This window comes from Dama dama, chromosome 32 (genome assembly GCF_033118175.1).
Source record: "Dama dama isolate Ldn47 chromosome 32, ASM3311817v1, whole genome shotgun sequence".
In the NCBI taxonomy this organism is placed as follows: domain Eukaryota; kingdom Metazoa; phylum Chordata; class Mammalia; order Artiodactyla; family Cervidae; genus Dama; species Dama dama.
In genome coordinates, this window is record NC_083712.1 from 11807530 (window position 1) to 11825235 (window position 17706).

A 17706-nucleotide genomic window follows, 5' to 3' on the forward strand; every position below is an offset into this window, starting at 1 on the left:
TAGGAAACAGCCCTATGATATTTTCAATAAGAGGGTTAATAGCAAACAAAATAACAAATAACCACAAATGTGAACAGTATCCAATTTTGCCCCATATACAATTTTTTGTATAAGTATTTTATAAAATTTCATATATAATATATATGTATATATAATGTAACACATATGTATAAAATCTATGTATTTCAAACATTCTCAGTCATAGGTTTATATTTTGTTTCTCTACTATAGTTTCAGCAATTTATTTATAAATTGTATAAATAAATTCTTAATGAGTATGGAAGTGAAAGCTCATAAACCAAGTTAAGTGGGTAAACAAACAAATGCTTTTAAAAATGGACTTGGTTTTGAGTTTTTGAAAAGTCATGTTTTATTATGTCCATGCTGATATTCATGAGCCTGCCGCATCATAAATCCAAAAGACAGCCAAGCCTATCAACTTTGAAATATTCAAATTGCAGGGTAAGGAAGGAGGCTGCTATTACATTTATTTTTCTTGTGGAAAAAATGAATAAATGGATATATCAGATGTAAACATGAATTTTTTTTATGGTTCTGACTAAAGGAAGTAATAAAACACCCATCATTTTGTGTAATAGCCTTTCCTCTGACTCGGCCATGAGCCCTTACCTTCCAGCATCTCCTATTCCTAAGAGCTGCATTTTTGACTGTGTAATTCTCTCAAACTGAATGCCAGGGACCGCACCTTCTTAGAGCACTGGCAACTCAAAACTGAATGTAATTTTTTCATGCAAATATGGAAATGTGTTATCTTTGTGTTTATAATTAGCCATTCTGTTTAGGTACAGAAGTTTATAGGCTCAGAGAGAAAATCAAACATAAAAAAGTGAAGGAAATATAGAATTAAAAATTAGTACACACAGGGAACTCTATTCAATACCCTATAATGGACTATTTGGGAAAATAATCTAAAAGAGAGTAGATATATGTATATATATAGCTGATTCACTTTGTTGTACACCTGAAACTAACACAACATTGTAAATTAATGTGCATAAAATTTACAATACTTTTTTTAAAGTGCATAACCCCTTGATCTTGCAAAACAATGGTGACAGACATTTTTCTGTCTCTGTTTTTATCTTGTCCTAGTTAATACAAACAGGCTTGACAGGACTTTACAATCTATACTGCAACTTACATTTTATTGGCTAATGCTTTTACAACCTCTGTCTGTATTTGTTCACTTACTACCACTCCATGGTTTCAGATGGTTGCATGGTGTTCCTCTTTATATATGTTTCCAACTTTACTTTAAAAGTCTACTCTCAGTGGTCCTTCAGTGGTTTCCAGTTTTTTGGTATAATGAACAAAGATATTTTTGTTTAGGGGAATGCAATACCTTTGCTTGAACTCAAGTTTAAGAATAAAAAAGAAGCATTCAACCATGGCATGCTATTTTCTTCCTTAGAAGCTACAGGGCAATAGATACTGTGTGTCTAAAAGACATTCTTCATCATGCCTTTTGCTGAAAGGGCTGAGTGATACAAGAGGCAGTAAGATAGAGATGCTGAAATATTTTCTGGGCCTGAAATGTTGCACTAGAACCCACCAGAGCAGGAATCTGCAAGGGTGCAGTTCAGTCTAAGGCAGGTCCACCTTGGGTTGGAACAAGAACGTTTATTTAGACGATATCTAAGCTTTCGAAATGTGGTACTGGAGAAGACTCCTGAGAGTCTCTTGGACAGCAAGGAGATCAAACCAGTCAATCCTAAAGGAAATCAACTCTGAATAGTCGTTGGAAGGACTGATGCTGAAGCTGAAGCTCCAGTACTTTGGCCACCTGATGCAAAGAGCTGACTCATTGGAAAAGACCCTAATGCTGGGAAAGATTGAGCGCAGGAGGAGAAGGAGGTGACAGAGGATGAGATGGTGGATGGCATGACCGACTCAATGGACATGAGTTTCAGCAAACTCGGGGAGAGAGTGAAGGACAGGGAACCTTAGCATGCTGCAGTTCATGGGGTTGCAAAGTCAGCCAGGACTTAGCAACTAAACAGCAACAAAGAACCGACTACTATTTTCCCAGCACTCTTATTTAATTTAGTCTTTACTTAAATCCCTCAAAGACAGGCCCAGTAACCGGCAGGGAGAGTAACGTGGGAGTTGTACATCAGGCTCCAGAGCTGGGGCCCTGGTCCAGGGCTTGCTCTACCCAGCATGTTTGTGGCTGCAGCCCTTCTCTCAGAGAGCGACAGGACTGGGCAGATGTAATGACCAGCACGGCGGAGCTGGGCTCTAGGAAACACCCAGATCGAGTTAAACTGGAGCAGGAAGTGCGGTAGGCAGAGATGCCTTCACTTGTATCATTTTTCAGGCAAGCGGTGATGAGTCAGGGTCATGGGAATACAATGGCAAGACACTGTCAGATGTGACACATTTGGAAGATAAAATTAACAGGTGTATACAAACTCACCTGTCCATTTGCTCAGACTCAAAACCCTGGAGTCAAACTCAATTCCTCTCTTGCTGAGACTCATCAATATGTCTTTCAATATATTGTCAGAAGTTGACCACCCAGAATCTGACCAAGATTCACCAGATATTCACCTACCCCTGTCTAATCCACCCATCTCTCCACTGGACTGAAAGGAGTATTTTAAGTTTTCTCCACTCAAGATCACCCATCTGGAGTGATCCTCTCAAACAGAAGTCTGCTCAAAGCTTCCCGGTCACATCCCAAGTCTGTGTGAGCAAACATAAAAGCCTCTCCCCTGACCTTGGAGGTTCCCCAGTCCGGGCTGTGGTCTGTCTCTGAGCTGCTCCCCTGGACTCTCTCCTAAGCCTGCTCTGCTTCCTCACCCTGACTTCTCCGCACTCCCCCAAGCGCGCTGAGCACGCCCCAGCCCAGGGCTCCCATGCCTGGGCGCTGCCTGGACCCATCTTCAGCAAGATGCTAATCATCTGAGCTCACTCTTCTGCTTTCCCGCAGGCCTCCCCTCAACAAATGTGACCCCCCCCCCCATCAACACACTGCTTCTTTATTTTTTCTTCAGAGTATTTCTCACCATCTGATATGGATTTATCCAGTTAGTTATTTACTCCGACACCACTAGAGTAGATGCCTGACATGCTTTGTTAGTGACACATCTACCACTGCTAGGCTCACTCCTCATCCACAGTAGGGGCACAGAGATACTTGCGGGCATCACGGGATGTGAGATGTCAGAGAAAGACACAAACTGTATAACAGTGCCGGTGTGTGTAATCTGAAAAGCCAGACTTGTAGGAACCGAGAGCAGAGCATTGATTAGTAGGGGCTGAGGTGGGTGGGAAGAGGGGAGAGGTCAGTTAAAGGGCATAAAACCTGCAGTCAGAAGATGGAAAGTTCTGGGATCTAATGCATGGTATCCTGATTACAGTCAAGCATATTAACTATTAAAATGGCACTACAATTGTTAACAGTAGCAAGCATCATTTACCAGAAGCTGCAGAGAATAGATCCTAAATGCTCTTACCACAAAAAAAGAAATGATAATTATGTGACTTGATTGAGGTGTGAGCTAGCATGGGGTCAGGAATGGCCATATCAGTCTGCAAGTACCCCAAATCAACACACTGTGCACCTCCTCCTTATGCAAGGTTATATGTTAAATCTATCTCAATAAAAGAGAAATATTTGTTAAATGAATGTATGACCTCAAGCAATGTATTAGTTTTTCTGATCTTCTGGTCTGTGGCGAGACAATGCCTATTTCACAGGTGTGTGATCACTCATCAGGCTATTCATAAAAGCACTTTAAAGGATGTGGCACACAGCATAGTCTAAGGACTTGGCTAGTGTCCATAACTTCTAAAGGTTTTGGTTGGAGTGACTTGTGTTCCCTCAAAATTCGTTCGTTGAAGCTTCAACCTCCAGCATTTCAGAACGTGAAAGTATTTGGACACAAAGACTTTGCAGAGATGATTAAGTTTATATGAGGTCATTGGGGTTGGCCCTCCTCCAATGGGGCTGGTGTCCTTATCAGAGGAGGAGACAGCAAAGGGCCAGGAATACAGAGGAGCGGCCACGTAAGGACATGGGAAGAAGGTGGCCATCTGCAAGCTGCGAGGAGAGGCCTCAGGAGAAATCAGCCCTGAAGGCACCTTGATCTTGGAATTACAGCCTCCAGGTGTGTGAGGAATATGTTTCTGCTAAGCAAGCCCCCCTGTCTGTGGCATTTTGTGATAATAACCCTAGCAAACTATAGCAGTGACTAAAGGACTTCTTCAAAGAAGAGATCCACAAGAAATAGGTATTTTTAATCAAAGAGTTGTATTCACAAAGATATTTCTAAACTATATAGGACTGTGAAATAAGATCATTCAGATACTACAGGAAAACCCTGTTTTGTTATTTCAGAAGCGCTGGGTAATGCCGACCTGTGTGTAGATGAGGGAAAACCTCCTTCAGTGTGTTCAGGCCACCGGTCTACAGATGACTTAATCCTCTGCCACATCTTTCATCTTCTTCACTTAACCAACACAGCATTTCTTCTCTCCCAGAGATCTTCAGCTTGTTTCAGTTTTTCTGCTTCGGATACTTCACAAGTGAGATCATGTTACACCGCAAGTCAGGGTTCCTCATAAGTCAGAGGAGACAGCCTAGGAGACGCCAGCCACCCCCACAGCCCCATCACTCCTCACTGCCGAGAAGATGCCCTTGGCAGTTTGAAAGTTAAACAAAGGCGTTCAGCATCAGAGCATCAGCAAATTCTCCAGCTACTGACGTGAAGGTGTTACTTCAAGAGTTCCTTCAGCTCCTAGCTAAAGCCGCAGTTCATTGCTAAGAAATTATATGTCTCACTGTTAAGAAATACTGATATTTCATTAATGTTAAGAAGCGAGTAGGATGAAGAAAGGGATCCAAGAACATGGCAGCAAGCAAAGCCACCAGGCTAACCAAGAGGAGACCTCGTCTTGAGTCTTATTTCGGATTCTGTCTTTTTGTGACCTTTTGTGCAGTTTACAGTCAACGCTCCATAACCGTGATTGCAACCAATTCCCTGGGAATATGCGGCCTGTGGATTCGGAACCTTTGGATTCAGAAACCTGTGGATGTGGAGAGTCCACGGCATGCGAGTGCTTCAGGTCCTCCTTCAGGCCATAAAGAACATAGGAATCTACAGGATGAGTCCCAGTTCCAACACGTGATTGGTCCCCTTTCAAACCTTAGATGTATTGTGCTAATTAATCATAACAAATACTGAAATGAGTGATTTCATGCAAAATTATCATGCATAATAAGAACACCAATTCTGACCACTATAGTCTCATGATGGAACTGCAATAGTGAAAGTGAAAGTCACTCAGTTGTACCCTACTCTTGGCCACCCCATGGACTATACAGTCCATGGAATTCTCCAGGCCAGAATACTGAAGTGGGTAGCCGTTCCCTTCTCCAAGGATTCTTCCCAACCTAAGGGATCGAACCCAGGTCTCCCTCATTGCAGATGGATTCTTTACCAACTGAGCCATAATCTTGATTTTTATACATCTGCATGTGTGTGTATATATATATGCACATTCCATGCACACACACAACTTTGAGAAATAAACAAAGAGAGATTTGGCATACTGTTAGTTTATTAGTTTACTCAGCACAGCTGTGCTGAAGACTTAAAGACAGAGCCGAGTGTACAGCTGGGCAAGCCAGCTCTGTACCCTGGCACATTTTCTTTCTAGTCTAACGTCCCCTGCTGTGACTGGCAAGGATAAGAATAAAATGACATTTATCACCTGGCTCTCCAAAGACTATTTCCTGCCAAATCAAGCAACATTAATATTTCCTACCCCAGGTACCGATTTTTAGGTCACTCATATTGGGGATAATACTAGCTAATTGCTAGTTTTGGAGACAGGACACTTACAGGATTTAGAAAGTGTGGTGTGTGTGTGTGTGTGTGTGTGTGTGTGTGTGTGTGTGTGTGTGTGTATACATATATATGTAGAGAGAGAGATTCCAACTGCAAAATTCCCATTTCTTTGATGTGCTACCATCATATATCCAGGCTGTATCTTAAATGTCTTAATAAAGTTTTCCCAGTTTCCTAGATTCTGCGTCTTATGCTTTCACGCACCGCCCCCAGCCAGCACAGGGCTCAGCATCCTGCAGAGCCCCAAATTTATACATGTTTATTGAACTTCGAGTCAACAATAAAAACACATTCAGTGAAAAGTGGATTATCAATAGGCAGCTTGAGAAAAAGAAAATCTGCCATTACATTTCCTTGACTGAACTGGCCCATAGAAATGCACTTTCAGATTGAGGTAACTATACAAAGTCTTTATTTTCCATTGGCTTAGTATAATTCATTGTATTATTTTACCTGAATGTATGTCCTCCATAAAATCATTCGGGCAGATTTAGATAAAAGAATAGCCTACTTCCCACCCATTGGTTGGTGTCCCCTTCAATTTTAAACATTTCTGTGGTGGCCGTTACTGCTGGTCACAGATAAACAATTCCTTTTCCCTTTGGGACATATGAGCAACAAACCAGCGGCCCTGATGGCTGGAACGGCCACGTGTTCCGTTTTAGCCAATAAGAAACAGCCACATGTCCCGTTTTAGCCAATAAGACATGGGTGACACTAACATGATTCACTGCTGTCTAGGTGCCCTCTGCTGCCCATGCCTGACTCCCAGCCCGTTTTCCTTCTACACTAGCACCACAGAAGGGCATCTCAGAAAGGTGTGCAAAGCTGAGCCTTCACGTAGGAGCTGCCCAAGAGAAACGCCCAGACCACAGCTGACTGCCGCCTCCCACGCAGACACACAGTAAACTAGCTTTCTCATGAAACCACGAACAAACAGGTCTATGATCCACCTCCCCTCAAGAAAGAAATTATATATATATATATATATATATATATAAAGATGATATAAAAGAGAAGTAACCCAAAACTAATTTTTTGAGTTGTCCCCAATGCACTCCAACCATATAAACAATTTGTAGAGTATGATTATCCTGCAAAGGCCTGATGAGACTCAGAAAAACCATCTGTAAATATCTTAGCTTGTTAAATGTTTTAAAATGCAGCACATTTTTAGGGTATAATATTTCAGAAGTCCTAAGTCTCTTGATCATTATAAAAGAATATGTGTTCTATAAATTTTCTCTGGACCCTGGAATACTTAAAAAGCAAATCCTTACCCAATGTGCTTTAGTTTTTCAAAGCCAGAGAAATTTTAAATTACTGCAAATTTGAGGAATTATTTAATATAGCTATTAATGCATATTGCCATTTGGTATATAAACAAAAGCATGATTACATTTACTAAAGCAATTTTCAACTTTCAATCACATCTCCCTTGCCATCTAGATAGATTCATTAAATCTATAGAGAGAGGCTTTGCTATAATTAAAATTGTAAACTTTGAATTTGTTCCCTTCATTTCAGTTTTGGGAAACCTTTAAATATAACTTGCCTCCTGTTAGAAAAGTGACTTTTCCTTAAATTGTTTTAAAAAGTAACATTTGGTATCAAGTAACCACACACTTGACATGTTTCTAGAAGGAAAAAAATAAAACATCCAATGTCTGATTTCAGAGACTAGAATATCCATATGTTGAATCTGTTCCTTCTGGGAGCTGAAGATTTCAAGACTTACCAAATCTCTCTGGCACTTTGTCTTAAACAGAAATAATCTACGACCTTATTAAGCCTATTTCAATTAAAATGAAATATAAATGAAAATATTTAGCTCAAAGCTAATTGAAAATAAAAGTCTCAGTTTGTCACCCATGGTCTTGTCTTGGAAACCTGATATTCTAGCATGTGAGCAAACAGCACCACTACTTTTGCAAATGAACATGTCTCTGTGCATTTTTAGAAGAAATTGGTGGTTAGGACTGATTCTGAGACAGGAAATACCAACAGTACACAATGGACTAACCCAGAAAAAAGCTATTTTAAGGGCTGCCCTTAAAACAACGCATTTAAATTGATTAAACATGAAATTCTATACACTTAACAGGGTCTCTTAATCCTCCTTCTATGCTCAGTAGTTCAAATTTTCAATTGCAGGTCATTTCCATCTCCCCAAAGCATAGGAATATGAATTTTGCTATGGTTCAAAACTGCTGCCTGATATTGAAGGACATTATTATAGATACATTATATGTATCTAGCCCAAATTAAAGACAGTATTTTTAAAAAGACTGCAAATATATTTAATTGCTCATGAGTTTTTTTTTCTTTTTCACTCTAAGGCATCAGGTAATGTATAGCGCTCTCTTTAGCAGCATGATGTATTTAATCACTTTATTCCTTGCCTTGATTTGTTCTCTATCTCTATCAATTTTGCTTACTTTCTTTCCTTCCCTCTTTCTATCCTTCCTACTTTCTTCCTTTGTTCCTTCCTTCCTTCCTTATCCATGTTTTCCCACCAAGCATGTTACGCCAGCACTAGTGAATTTTAGAAAAGCAAACGCAACACTCTCAGAGGAACAGAATCTGTCCAGCTGTATGATCGTGTATTAATATGCTGTTTAAATATAGTATCCCCCTTTTGGTAAATTGTAAGTTCTGCTGCCTCCTCACCGTCTGTTCCTATGGGAAGAAAGTCATATTTTGGGTCTTTGTGTCAAGATAAAGAAAATTAATTTCAAATCCAACAAGGAGAGAACTGCTAGTGCAGAAGGTGAGTAAATGCCAGCAGTTGCTCTGTGACTTCAAGACGGAAAGAAAGAGTACTTTTCAAAAACTGCACTTTGACAGAAATAATACGGGAGCTTTTGCAGCAAATGGAACATTTCCCCAGCAACTAGCCTCAGCCCTGCATCCATGAGATCCTCCCGGACTATGTGGGAAATAAATGCATGGATGGATGGGTGGACAGTGATGGATGGATAGGTGGTGATGGATGATGGTCAGTGATGGAAAGACGTCTAAACCTCCAAACATTCACAGGTGCACCCTCCTCTCTGTCTTCTAAAGTGACCTGGAAGTGAGCTCCATATATTTGCTGCTGCTGTTCAGTTGCTCAGTCATGTCTGACTCTGTGACCCCATGAACTGCAGCACACCAGGCTTCCCTGTCCCTCACCATCCCACAGAAACTCATTTCCATTGAGTCGATGACGCCATCCAACCATCTCATCCTCTGTCGTCCGCTTCCCCTCTGCCCTCAATCTTTCCCAGAATCAGGGTCTTTTCTAATGAGTCAGTTCTTTGCATCAGGTGGCCAAAGTATTGGAGCTTCAGCTTCGGCATCAGTTCTTCCAGTGAATATACATGGTTGATTTCCTTGAGGACTCACACATTTAGGTCAAATACAAATTATTTGATACAAATTGCAAAAAAGATACATTTGTATAGGATAACTGCAGCTAGAAATTGAACATACAGCATGAGATCATAGTGAATAATACTGTATAACAACAACAAAAAAAGACAATCAATATATAGGTAGAAGACCTAAATAGACTTTTCTCCATAGAAGACATGCCCATCGATGGCCAACAGGCACATAAAAAGATGCTCAACATCACTCATTATCAGAGAAATGCAAATCAAAACTACCATGAGATATCACCTCACACCAGTCAGAATGGCCATCACTAAAATATCCACAAACAACAAATGCTGGAGAAGGTGTGGAGAGAAGGGAGCCCTCCTACACCATTGATGGGAATGTAAATTGGTGCAGCCACTGTAGAAAAGAGTACGGAGGTTCCTCAAAAAACTAACAACAGAATTACCATATGATTCAGCAATCACACTGCTGGGCATAGATTCAGAAAATGCCAAAGTTATAATTTGAAAAGATAGATGCATCCCTATGTTCATAGTGGCACTATTCACAACAGCCAAGACGGGCACAACCTAAATGTCCATAAACAGATGAATAAAGAAGATACAGTAAATAATCACAATGGACTATTACTCAGCCATGAAAATGAATGAAATAATGCCAATGCAGCAACACGAGTGGGCCTATAGATTATCATACTGAGTGAACTAAGTCAGAAAGAGAAAAACAAATATTTCATGATGTTACTTTTATGCAGAATATAAAAAATAGTACAAATGAACTTACTTTCATAACAGACTCACATACATAGAAAACAAACTTATGGCTCCCAAAGGGAAGGGGGGGTAGTGGCGACAAATTGGAAGTATGACATTAACAGATGCACACTACCATATATAAAACAGAAGTGCAACAAAGAATCACTGCATAGTATAGAGAACTGTATTCAATAACCTGTGGTAAGCTGTAAGGAAAAAAGTCGGGAAAAAACAAAGAATATATATATATATGTATATATATATATATATGTATAACCAAATCAATTTGTTCTACACCTGAAACTAACACAACATTGTAAATCAACTATACTTCAATAAAATAGTAACAATAATGTACTGAACACTGGAAATATGCTAAGAGAGCAGATTTCAGGTGTCCCCTTACACATGACAAGCAACTCTGTGAGGAAATGATGATTATTAGCTTGACATAGTCATTTCACATAGGCATATATATAAAAATCACCATGTCGTGCACTTTAATATATACATTTTTTTTTAAGTTAAAAAAAAGAGAGTGATTGGGACAGAGCAGCATTAGTTTAGAGGCTTCATTTGTTGTGTCTTTCAGCTTCATCAGGGCCAGAAGTGTTTCAAGTTCTGCCTTGCTTCCCCTCAGCAACTCTCACCTCCATGGCTATTTATTTTTATTTGGTTTGCATTATTTTCAGGATAAATGCAGAAGTAGAGGAAAGGGCAGGTGTGCACTGCTGTGAGTGGAGAGAGGAACAGGCTCTAGGAAGGTTTGGGAGAGACACGCTGGGGACTCAGCAAAGATGTTTGGGAAGGAGTCTAAGGCAAGTTACCCGGAAGCCTCGGGAGTAAGAAAGCAAAGAGGCTGCCCTAGGCTCCTGCTCAGTACTCGGCCAGCATTTTCATCCAAACACCCCCAGACCAGAGAAGAACAAATGCGCCCCTGTGGGGTGCTCTTCCAGTACACAGCCACCCACATCAATGACAATGTTACCCTGCAGCCTAGTGTTTTCAATTTACAATTATTTGTCTTAATGTGAAATGTAGCTTTATGGCACCGTCAAATAAAATAAATAATCTATGAAGATGGTCTGTGTTTTCACATGGTCTTAAAACACTACCCCCCACCCACCCCGCCCCACACCTCCTGTGTTCACAGAAACTCCCCACTGAGTCAGGTAAACGAGAAAGGGATGCAAGAGTGGGCTGGTGGAGAACTGATCTGAATCGCTACTCGCAGATAGCTGTGGACCAGGACAGGGCATAAAACCCCTCTTTCCAAAAACAGTCTATACGGCTGTCTGTCTATCTATCCATCCATCATCTGCCTATCCACATATCAGCTAGCTTTCCACCTACCTATCACCTATCTATCCATATATCTATCATCTCTATGCAAGCTTACTATCCATCTATCATCTATCATCTTCTACCTATTATCTCTCTATCACCTTTATCATCTATGACCATACCTTTATAATCTATAATCTGACTGTCTATCCATCTCTCATCTATGCATCTGGAATGTACGGCTGTCAGCACACATGTGTGGAGGCAGGGTGTTCATGCTTCATGTCAGGCCATGCCTTTGTTAGCAGGCTGCAGTCCCCCTGAAAGGATGTGAACTCCCCCCTCCCTCAGTATGCCCTGCGCCTCACTCCTCTGCTTTCCAATATGAGTTCTGAGGACCTAGAAAGATCCTTGTCCCACACTTCCCTTCTTTCTTAAGTGTCACCAAGTCATAAGTGTTTTTCCAAGGCTTAGGGGAGGCAGAGGTTTCACTGGGAATTGCCCTGTATCCTGCAGTTAGAGGTGCTCCTGTCTGTACTCCACCCCTGTTCATGCAACTCTTTAGAGTTGCATGCCCTATCACTCTGCACTGCAATTGCTGGTTCATATCATAGTTGAAAAGAGATTAGAAATATGAAATATGGCACTGAGTCTGTGGTGCTAGGCAGCATCTGTTTTATATTAGGCAGTCAAATATGTGTTTGATGGACTGATGTCTGAATGAATGAATGGATACTACTACACATAATTTTTTCTTAGTTTCAATATTTTAAGCAGTAAGTCTGTAAGCTCTTCTAACCTTGATATTCAAATATTTAGATTCTAACTCTCTGGCTGGTGTCACCATTAAAATTTCAGAAGAAAGTCCTACAGGTTTTCCTACCTTGGTAAAATGAGGTTGAGAAATGAACTGAGGGTTAATTTGATGGGAAAAAAAAAATCCAAGAAGTTCTTTTTGATTTGGAATAAAGAAGAAGGCTACAGAATTGGAACGGCATGCTGAGTGAAGACTTGGTTCACTGTGTACCAAGTGCAGAGTCAACCCTCACCCAATGGGGAGCAGTGCTCCTGACTCATGTCCCACCTTCTGATTTCAGAAGGATGTTCACAGATGTCACAGTGTCTCTTAGAACAACTAGTACTTACACTACCTTTTCAGCAGTTTCACAGAAGAATCAGCAAAACAGCCAAGAATAATAGGAACTCCAAGTGCAATGCATTAGGGAATGAAGACTTAATCAAAGACACAGCAGAGGGAAATTGAAATAATCTCAGGCAGGCAGTACAGGTAATTACTATTATCAAAATGGTTTCTGTTATGTCCTGTTCTACATAATCTTCCTGGCTACATCCAGATCCTGAAAAATCATGGTGGGCTGGGCGGCAGGAACTCCCTGTATTTCCATATGATAAAGATTAGGTAACATATGTCCATAGATAGTGTATCTTCAGAGAACACACTGCTTTATCTTTAGAATTTTAGTTTTCAAGTGTGTGTCCAGCAATGTGAATAAATGAACAAGGGCCAGAGGGAAATTGGGATAATAAATCAGCCTGTTCGAGGTTTTTAGAGTGGGCAGAAATATAATCTTTAAAAATGGAAGATATGATGAAATGGTTATAAATAGAAAAAAATAAAGGAGGAGGAATTTTATCCAGAATTCATGATCATTACAAGAATTTTAAGCCATGCTCCCCTTTAGCAGCTATACTTCTGCTTTATAGACTGTGCCTTTCCAAACAAGTATTTGGAGGTGGAATATTTTAAGCAGCTTAAGTAGAACTAACTGTGGAACACCTCACATATATATATATATGTGTGTGTGTGTGTGTATATATATATATATATGTCAACACTGTAAATTACTCATAGGCCTAGAGGCTGGATTTTAATCCAAGAGCAGGCTATTGACATTATTAAACATCATCTATTAAAATTTCCATTGCAATTCTTTAACAGCATTGTTAATAGAACTAGATAAACCCCGTGTTGCAATCATCTGTATGTATGGCCCCTAACATTAAAAAAAAAAAAAAAAAAATTTCTTTCTCAAAAGAACATTTCTACCAAGTAAATACAAAATAGATATGAATTTTTACTGCTTTTGGTATAAAATTCTTCTTCCCCCTTTATAGTTTTACTAACATGTGTTAAGTCGCTTCAGTCACATTTGACTCCTTGCAATCGTATGGACTGTAGCCCGCCAGGCTTCTCTGTCCATGAGCTTCTCCAGGTAAGAATACTGGAGTGGGTTGCCATGCCCTCCTCCAGGGGATCTTCCACACCCAGAGATCGAACCTGCATCTTTTACATCTCCTGCATTGGCAGGCAGTTTCTTTACCACTAGCACCACCTGGGAAGCCCTTTACTATATATATATATATATATATATATATATATATATATATATATATATATATGTATGTATAATGAAAAGCACTTTAAAAAATTAAAATTAAACCAGATGGCTTAGTTTGGTTTCTGTATTAGATGTACTCATGAATCAACATGACTTTCTACTCTTTATTTTTGTAAAAGAGCAAAAATGATACACATTCTATTTGATGCAGTGAATTCTTTCTTACAGCGCACTTTTACAGGTCGAAATGTTAAAAAATTTTATTTTTTTCTGTGATGAGTAACACTGAAGAAAGCTATGAACTGATGTGTTGGATAAAAAGAGATTTACAAAGCACAGGATGATGACAAAAATGATGGTTAGCAACCTACTGCACCAAATTTCTTGTTCTGTCAGCATGATAGAGAACAAAGAGAAGGGAAGTCCTCTAAATACCTCAGCAGTGTCAGAGCATCTGAAGGAAACATAAAATAAAAGTGCATGAATTATTTCATCCCATTTAAAATAGAACAGTGCTTTCTTTGGGTGTGTGAATGATGTCTTGACAGTTTAGGCTGGGCAGAGTAAGATAAGTGTGATCTGACCTAGAAGGACACACCACACACACACACTCCAGAATACAGAATGTGACTAACAGAACAGATCCACATGCACAGCTGGGAGAAAATACGAATACCACCTCTGCCTCTTCGTCTCCTCTCCTCTCTCCCTAGTGCTGGCTGCCTACTTTTCTAAAGTTTGTTTCCATCTATTGCATTGTGATTGGAAAGTTGTTCCATTGGCATTTGTGACGCATCCCCCACGAAATAATTTTTGCTATTGAAAAACAGACGGATAGCAGGTCAGAAAAGCATGAGTTTTCAAATGCTTAAACTTTTATCCCTCACTGGTGACAAAGCTTCTTGGGTTAATCTCTAAAAATACCCATTTGCATACTAACCTCAACACTTAATTAACAGAGTGTTGGAGAAATATCGAAGTTGGCAGAACTGTGTACCTTTGGCTACTTAACAAAGATCTGGGGGGAATCACAGAGCAGAAAAGACTTTTCAATGATTTTCAAGACCATTTTCATTGGACTTTGAAGTGTTAGGCATTTGGGAAAAGAAAATTTAAATGTGATGGGTTCATATAATAGAAGTTAAAAAAAAAAAAAAAAAAAAAAAACTACCACAGTGTTTCTCAATACAATTGTCCTGTAATTGTAATAAATCTTACATCACACCATGCCTATTCCCCATGAACAAATGATGCATGCAGACTGAGTTGTCTTCCGGTAAAATAGATGAAAATTTTCTAAGGCTTCGCAGAAAATAACTCCTCACACAGACATTTGGTGAGCATGCCCTGGTACCATGTTGAAAAGGACTGAGACAGTCCCTGCCCTCATGGGGTTCTCAGTCTTTATGGGGAAATAGACATGTTTACATAAACACATACACAAACAGACAAAACCATGTAAACTCCCAGCTCTAATCCTGTGATCTGTGGGATGGGGATGGGGGTTCCCAGCATGGAGCTGAACAAGGATGTGTGGGTGGGCTCAGAGGATCTGTTCATGGTATTTGGGGTGAAATACAAGTGTGGGAAGGGAGATAAGTGTCAGGGAGAGGGGGGAACTTAGGGAACTCTCAGACAGGTGTATAGAGAGAATCAATTTGGGAAAACTGAAAGCCCCATGTGGCTGAAGCTCGAGGGATGAGGATGGAGGACAGGGGAGGGGGAGAGGCAGGCAGAAACCCTCCACAAGCTGCCCTGGCCACTGGGAAGACTGGAATCCCGCTGGGTGCACAGCAGGCAGTGGGGTCAGTATAGGAGCCTTTAAGTGAAAGTCGCTCAGTCATGTCTGTCTCTTTGAGGCCCCATGGACTATACAGTCCATGGAATTCTCCAGGCCAGAATACTGGAGTGGGTAGTCTTTCCCTTCTCCAGGGGGTCTTCCCAACCCAGGGATCGAACCCAGGTCTCCTGCATTGCAGGCAGATTCTTTTTTTGTTTTTGTTTTTTTTTTTGGAGGCAGATTCTTTAACAGTTAAACCACAAGGGAAGCCCAGTAGGAGCTTTTGGCCAACTACAAATTGGCATTTGTCATCCACCTTGACAAGGTCTGGGGCTTCCCTGGTGGCTCAGACAATAAAGAATTTGCAACACGGGAGTCCCAAGTTTGATCCCTGGGTCAGGAAGATCCCCTGGAGAAGGGAATGGCTACCCACTCCAATATTCTTTTGTGGAGGATTCCATGTATAGAGGAGCCTGGTGGGCTACAGTCCATAGGACTGCAAAGAGTCAGACATGACCGAACGGCTAATACTTTCACTTTGACAAGGATTAAATCATGAGCTGCTGCAGCTGCTGACCTTCAATATCCTCGAAAGGAGTTCAGAGTGGAGATCAGGAATGAGGTATACTATGCTCTGAGAAAAACCGGTACAACAGGCCTGCAAACAGATATTTTCAGGAGAGGGTTTTATGAGCCCAATTCCTGCATCTCCTCATATCTAGAAAAGCACTAAAATCATTAACAGTGCTATCTGCCCCTTGTGACCAGAACCCAGGCTCTGCCAAAATGTGTGCACTAACATCACGTATGACATTGACCTTTCCCCCACCTCTTCTGAGCAGTTTCTCAGAGATGGCTGACATTCTGTCTCCCAGGCTATAGTCCTCGTTTGTGCCTTAACTCGCAACTCTCCCTTGGGGATTTTTTTTTTTTATCCACTTAATGCAAGATACTAACAGATCAATTTCATTTTTAAGGAAAATGATCTTGGCCAACCACTCAGAGTATATCATCTGTGGAGGAAAACAGCAGAAGCAGTGTGAGAAGTAAAATGCTGTTGGGGGGAAAGAGAGAAGAGTGAGGTCTCTTAGCTCTGGGTTACTAAGGCATGTCCTTGACCTCTGCTTCTGATTAATGAGTATTGTAATCTATTAAATTATATTGTGTAATAAATATTAAAATGATACAGAATTTATTGATAAGCATTATTCATCTCTTACGTGGTTTTAATGAAATTTTTGGTGAAAATCAAATGGCCCTCAGAAAGCATAAGATTCAGAATAGATGTTTGACTTTTGAGCACTAAAATGTAATGTTGAAAATCAAAGTGTTTTCCTTTGTGTCCTAAGATATTTCTGATATTTGTACCAATGATGATCTTACATCACAAGCCATGGTGTCTGATGAGTTTGTCCCAATTTCAAAAACAAAGAATACAGATTTCTTAAAAAATAGGCTTTCAACACACATAAGTTATATTTTCTGTAGCTTCTGTTAGTTTTCTCATTTCTCTTTTGTCAATGAAAACCATAAGAAATTTGGCGACACTATTTCTGCAAAATAGGAGAGTTTATAATCTGCTTGTATGTGTGTGTCTGCATGTGGGCCTATGAATGAAATGATTAAAATCATTATACTCCTCAAAATTATTCTGCATTTTTAGGACTCTGTCATGCATTTTCTTTAAAAATCTTTCTTTGCTTCCTACTTTTACAATTAATGCCACAAACTTCCTAAATATTCTAATCCAAGGAAATTATAATCTAATGCCTATTTATTTTTTTAAGTCACTTATTTTCATCCAGCACATACACACAAACAAACACATTCACACCAACTATAGGTTTTACTCTTTCTTTTTTTCCCTGAAATCACTTCTCTTCCCCACGTAAATCAACATCTTTAGGGTTTACCATAACTTCTCTTTTACCCCTTGAGTGATCCTACAGATAGAATGACCTGGAACTTTCTTTGTGCCTTCACAGTTTATCAAGAACCTTGATTACTTATGAGCTAGCATTACTCTTACCATGGAATACTACATTAATTCATGTATCTCTATACAGTCCCTATCAAATGGACAGAATAGACAGTGCTAAGTTATGAAATTTTAATTTACATTTTTAATACTCATTGTTTTCTTCTGACAATTTAAGTAATTCATAGATTAGTAATTCTCACATATTTAAAAGTCTGAGTCCACAGAAATGAACATCAAGAACTAATGTTCCAATATACATTTTGCTACATGTCGCAATCTATCCATC

General features: G+C 39.9%; 1 protein-coding gene across 1 annotated transcript in view; it reads left to right on the forward strand.

The window, feature by feature from the left end:
• Positions 1-2234: 2234 nt before the first annotated feature.
• Positions 2235-17706, forward strand: part of LOC133050384 (basic proline-rich protein-like) — a 64803-nt gene continuing 49331 nt past the window's right edge. Inside the window, exon 1 of the mRNA XM_061134534.1 lies at positions 2235-2302. Within this exon, the coding sequence (XP_060990517.1) occupies positions 2235-2302 (68 nt within the window). The remainder of the gene's footprint in view (positions 2303-17706) is intronic.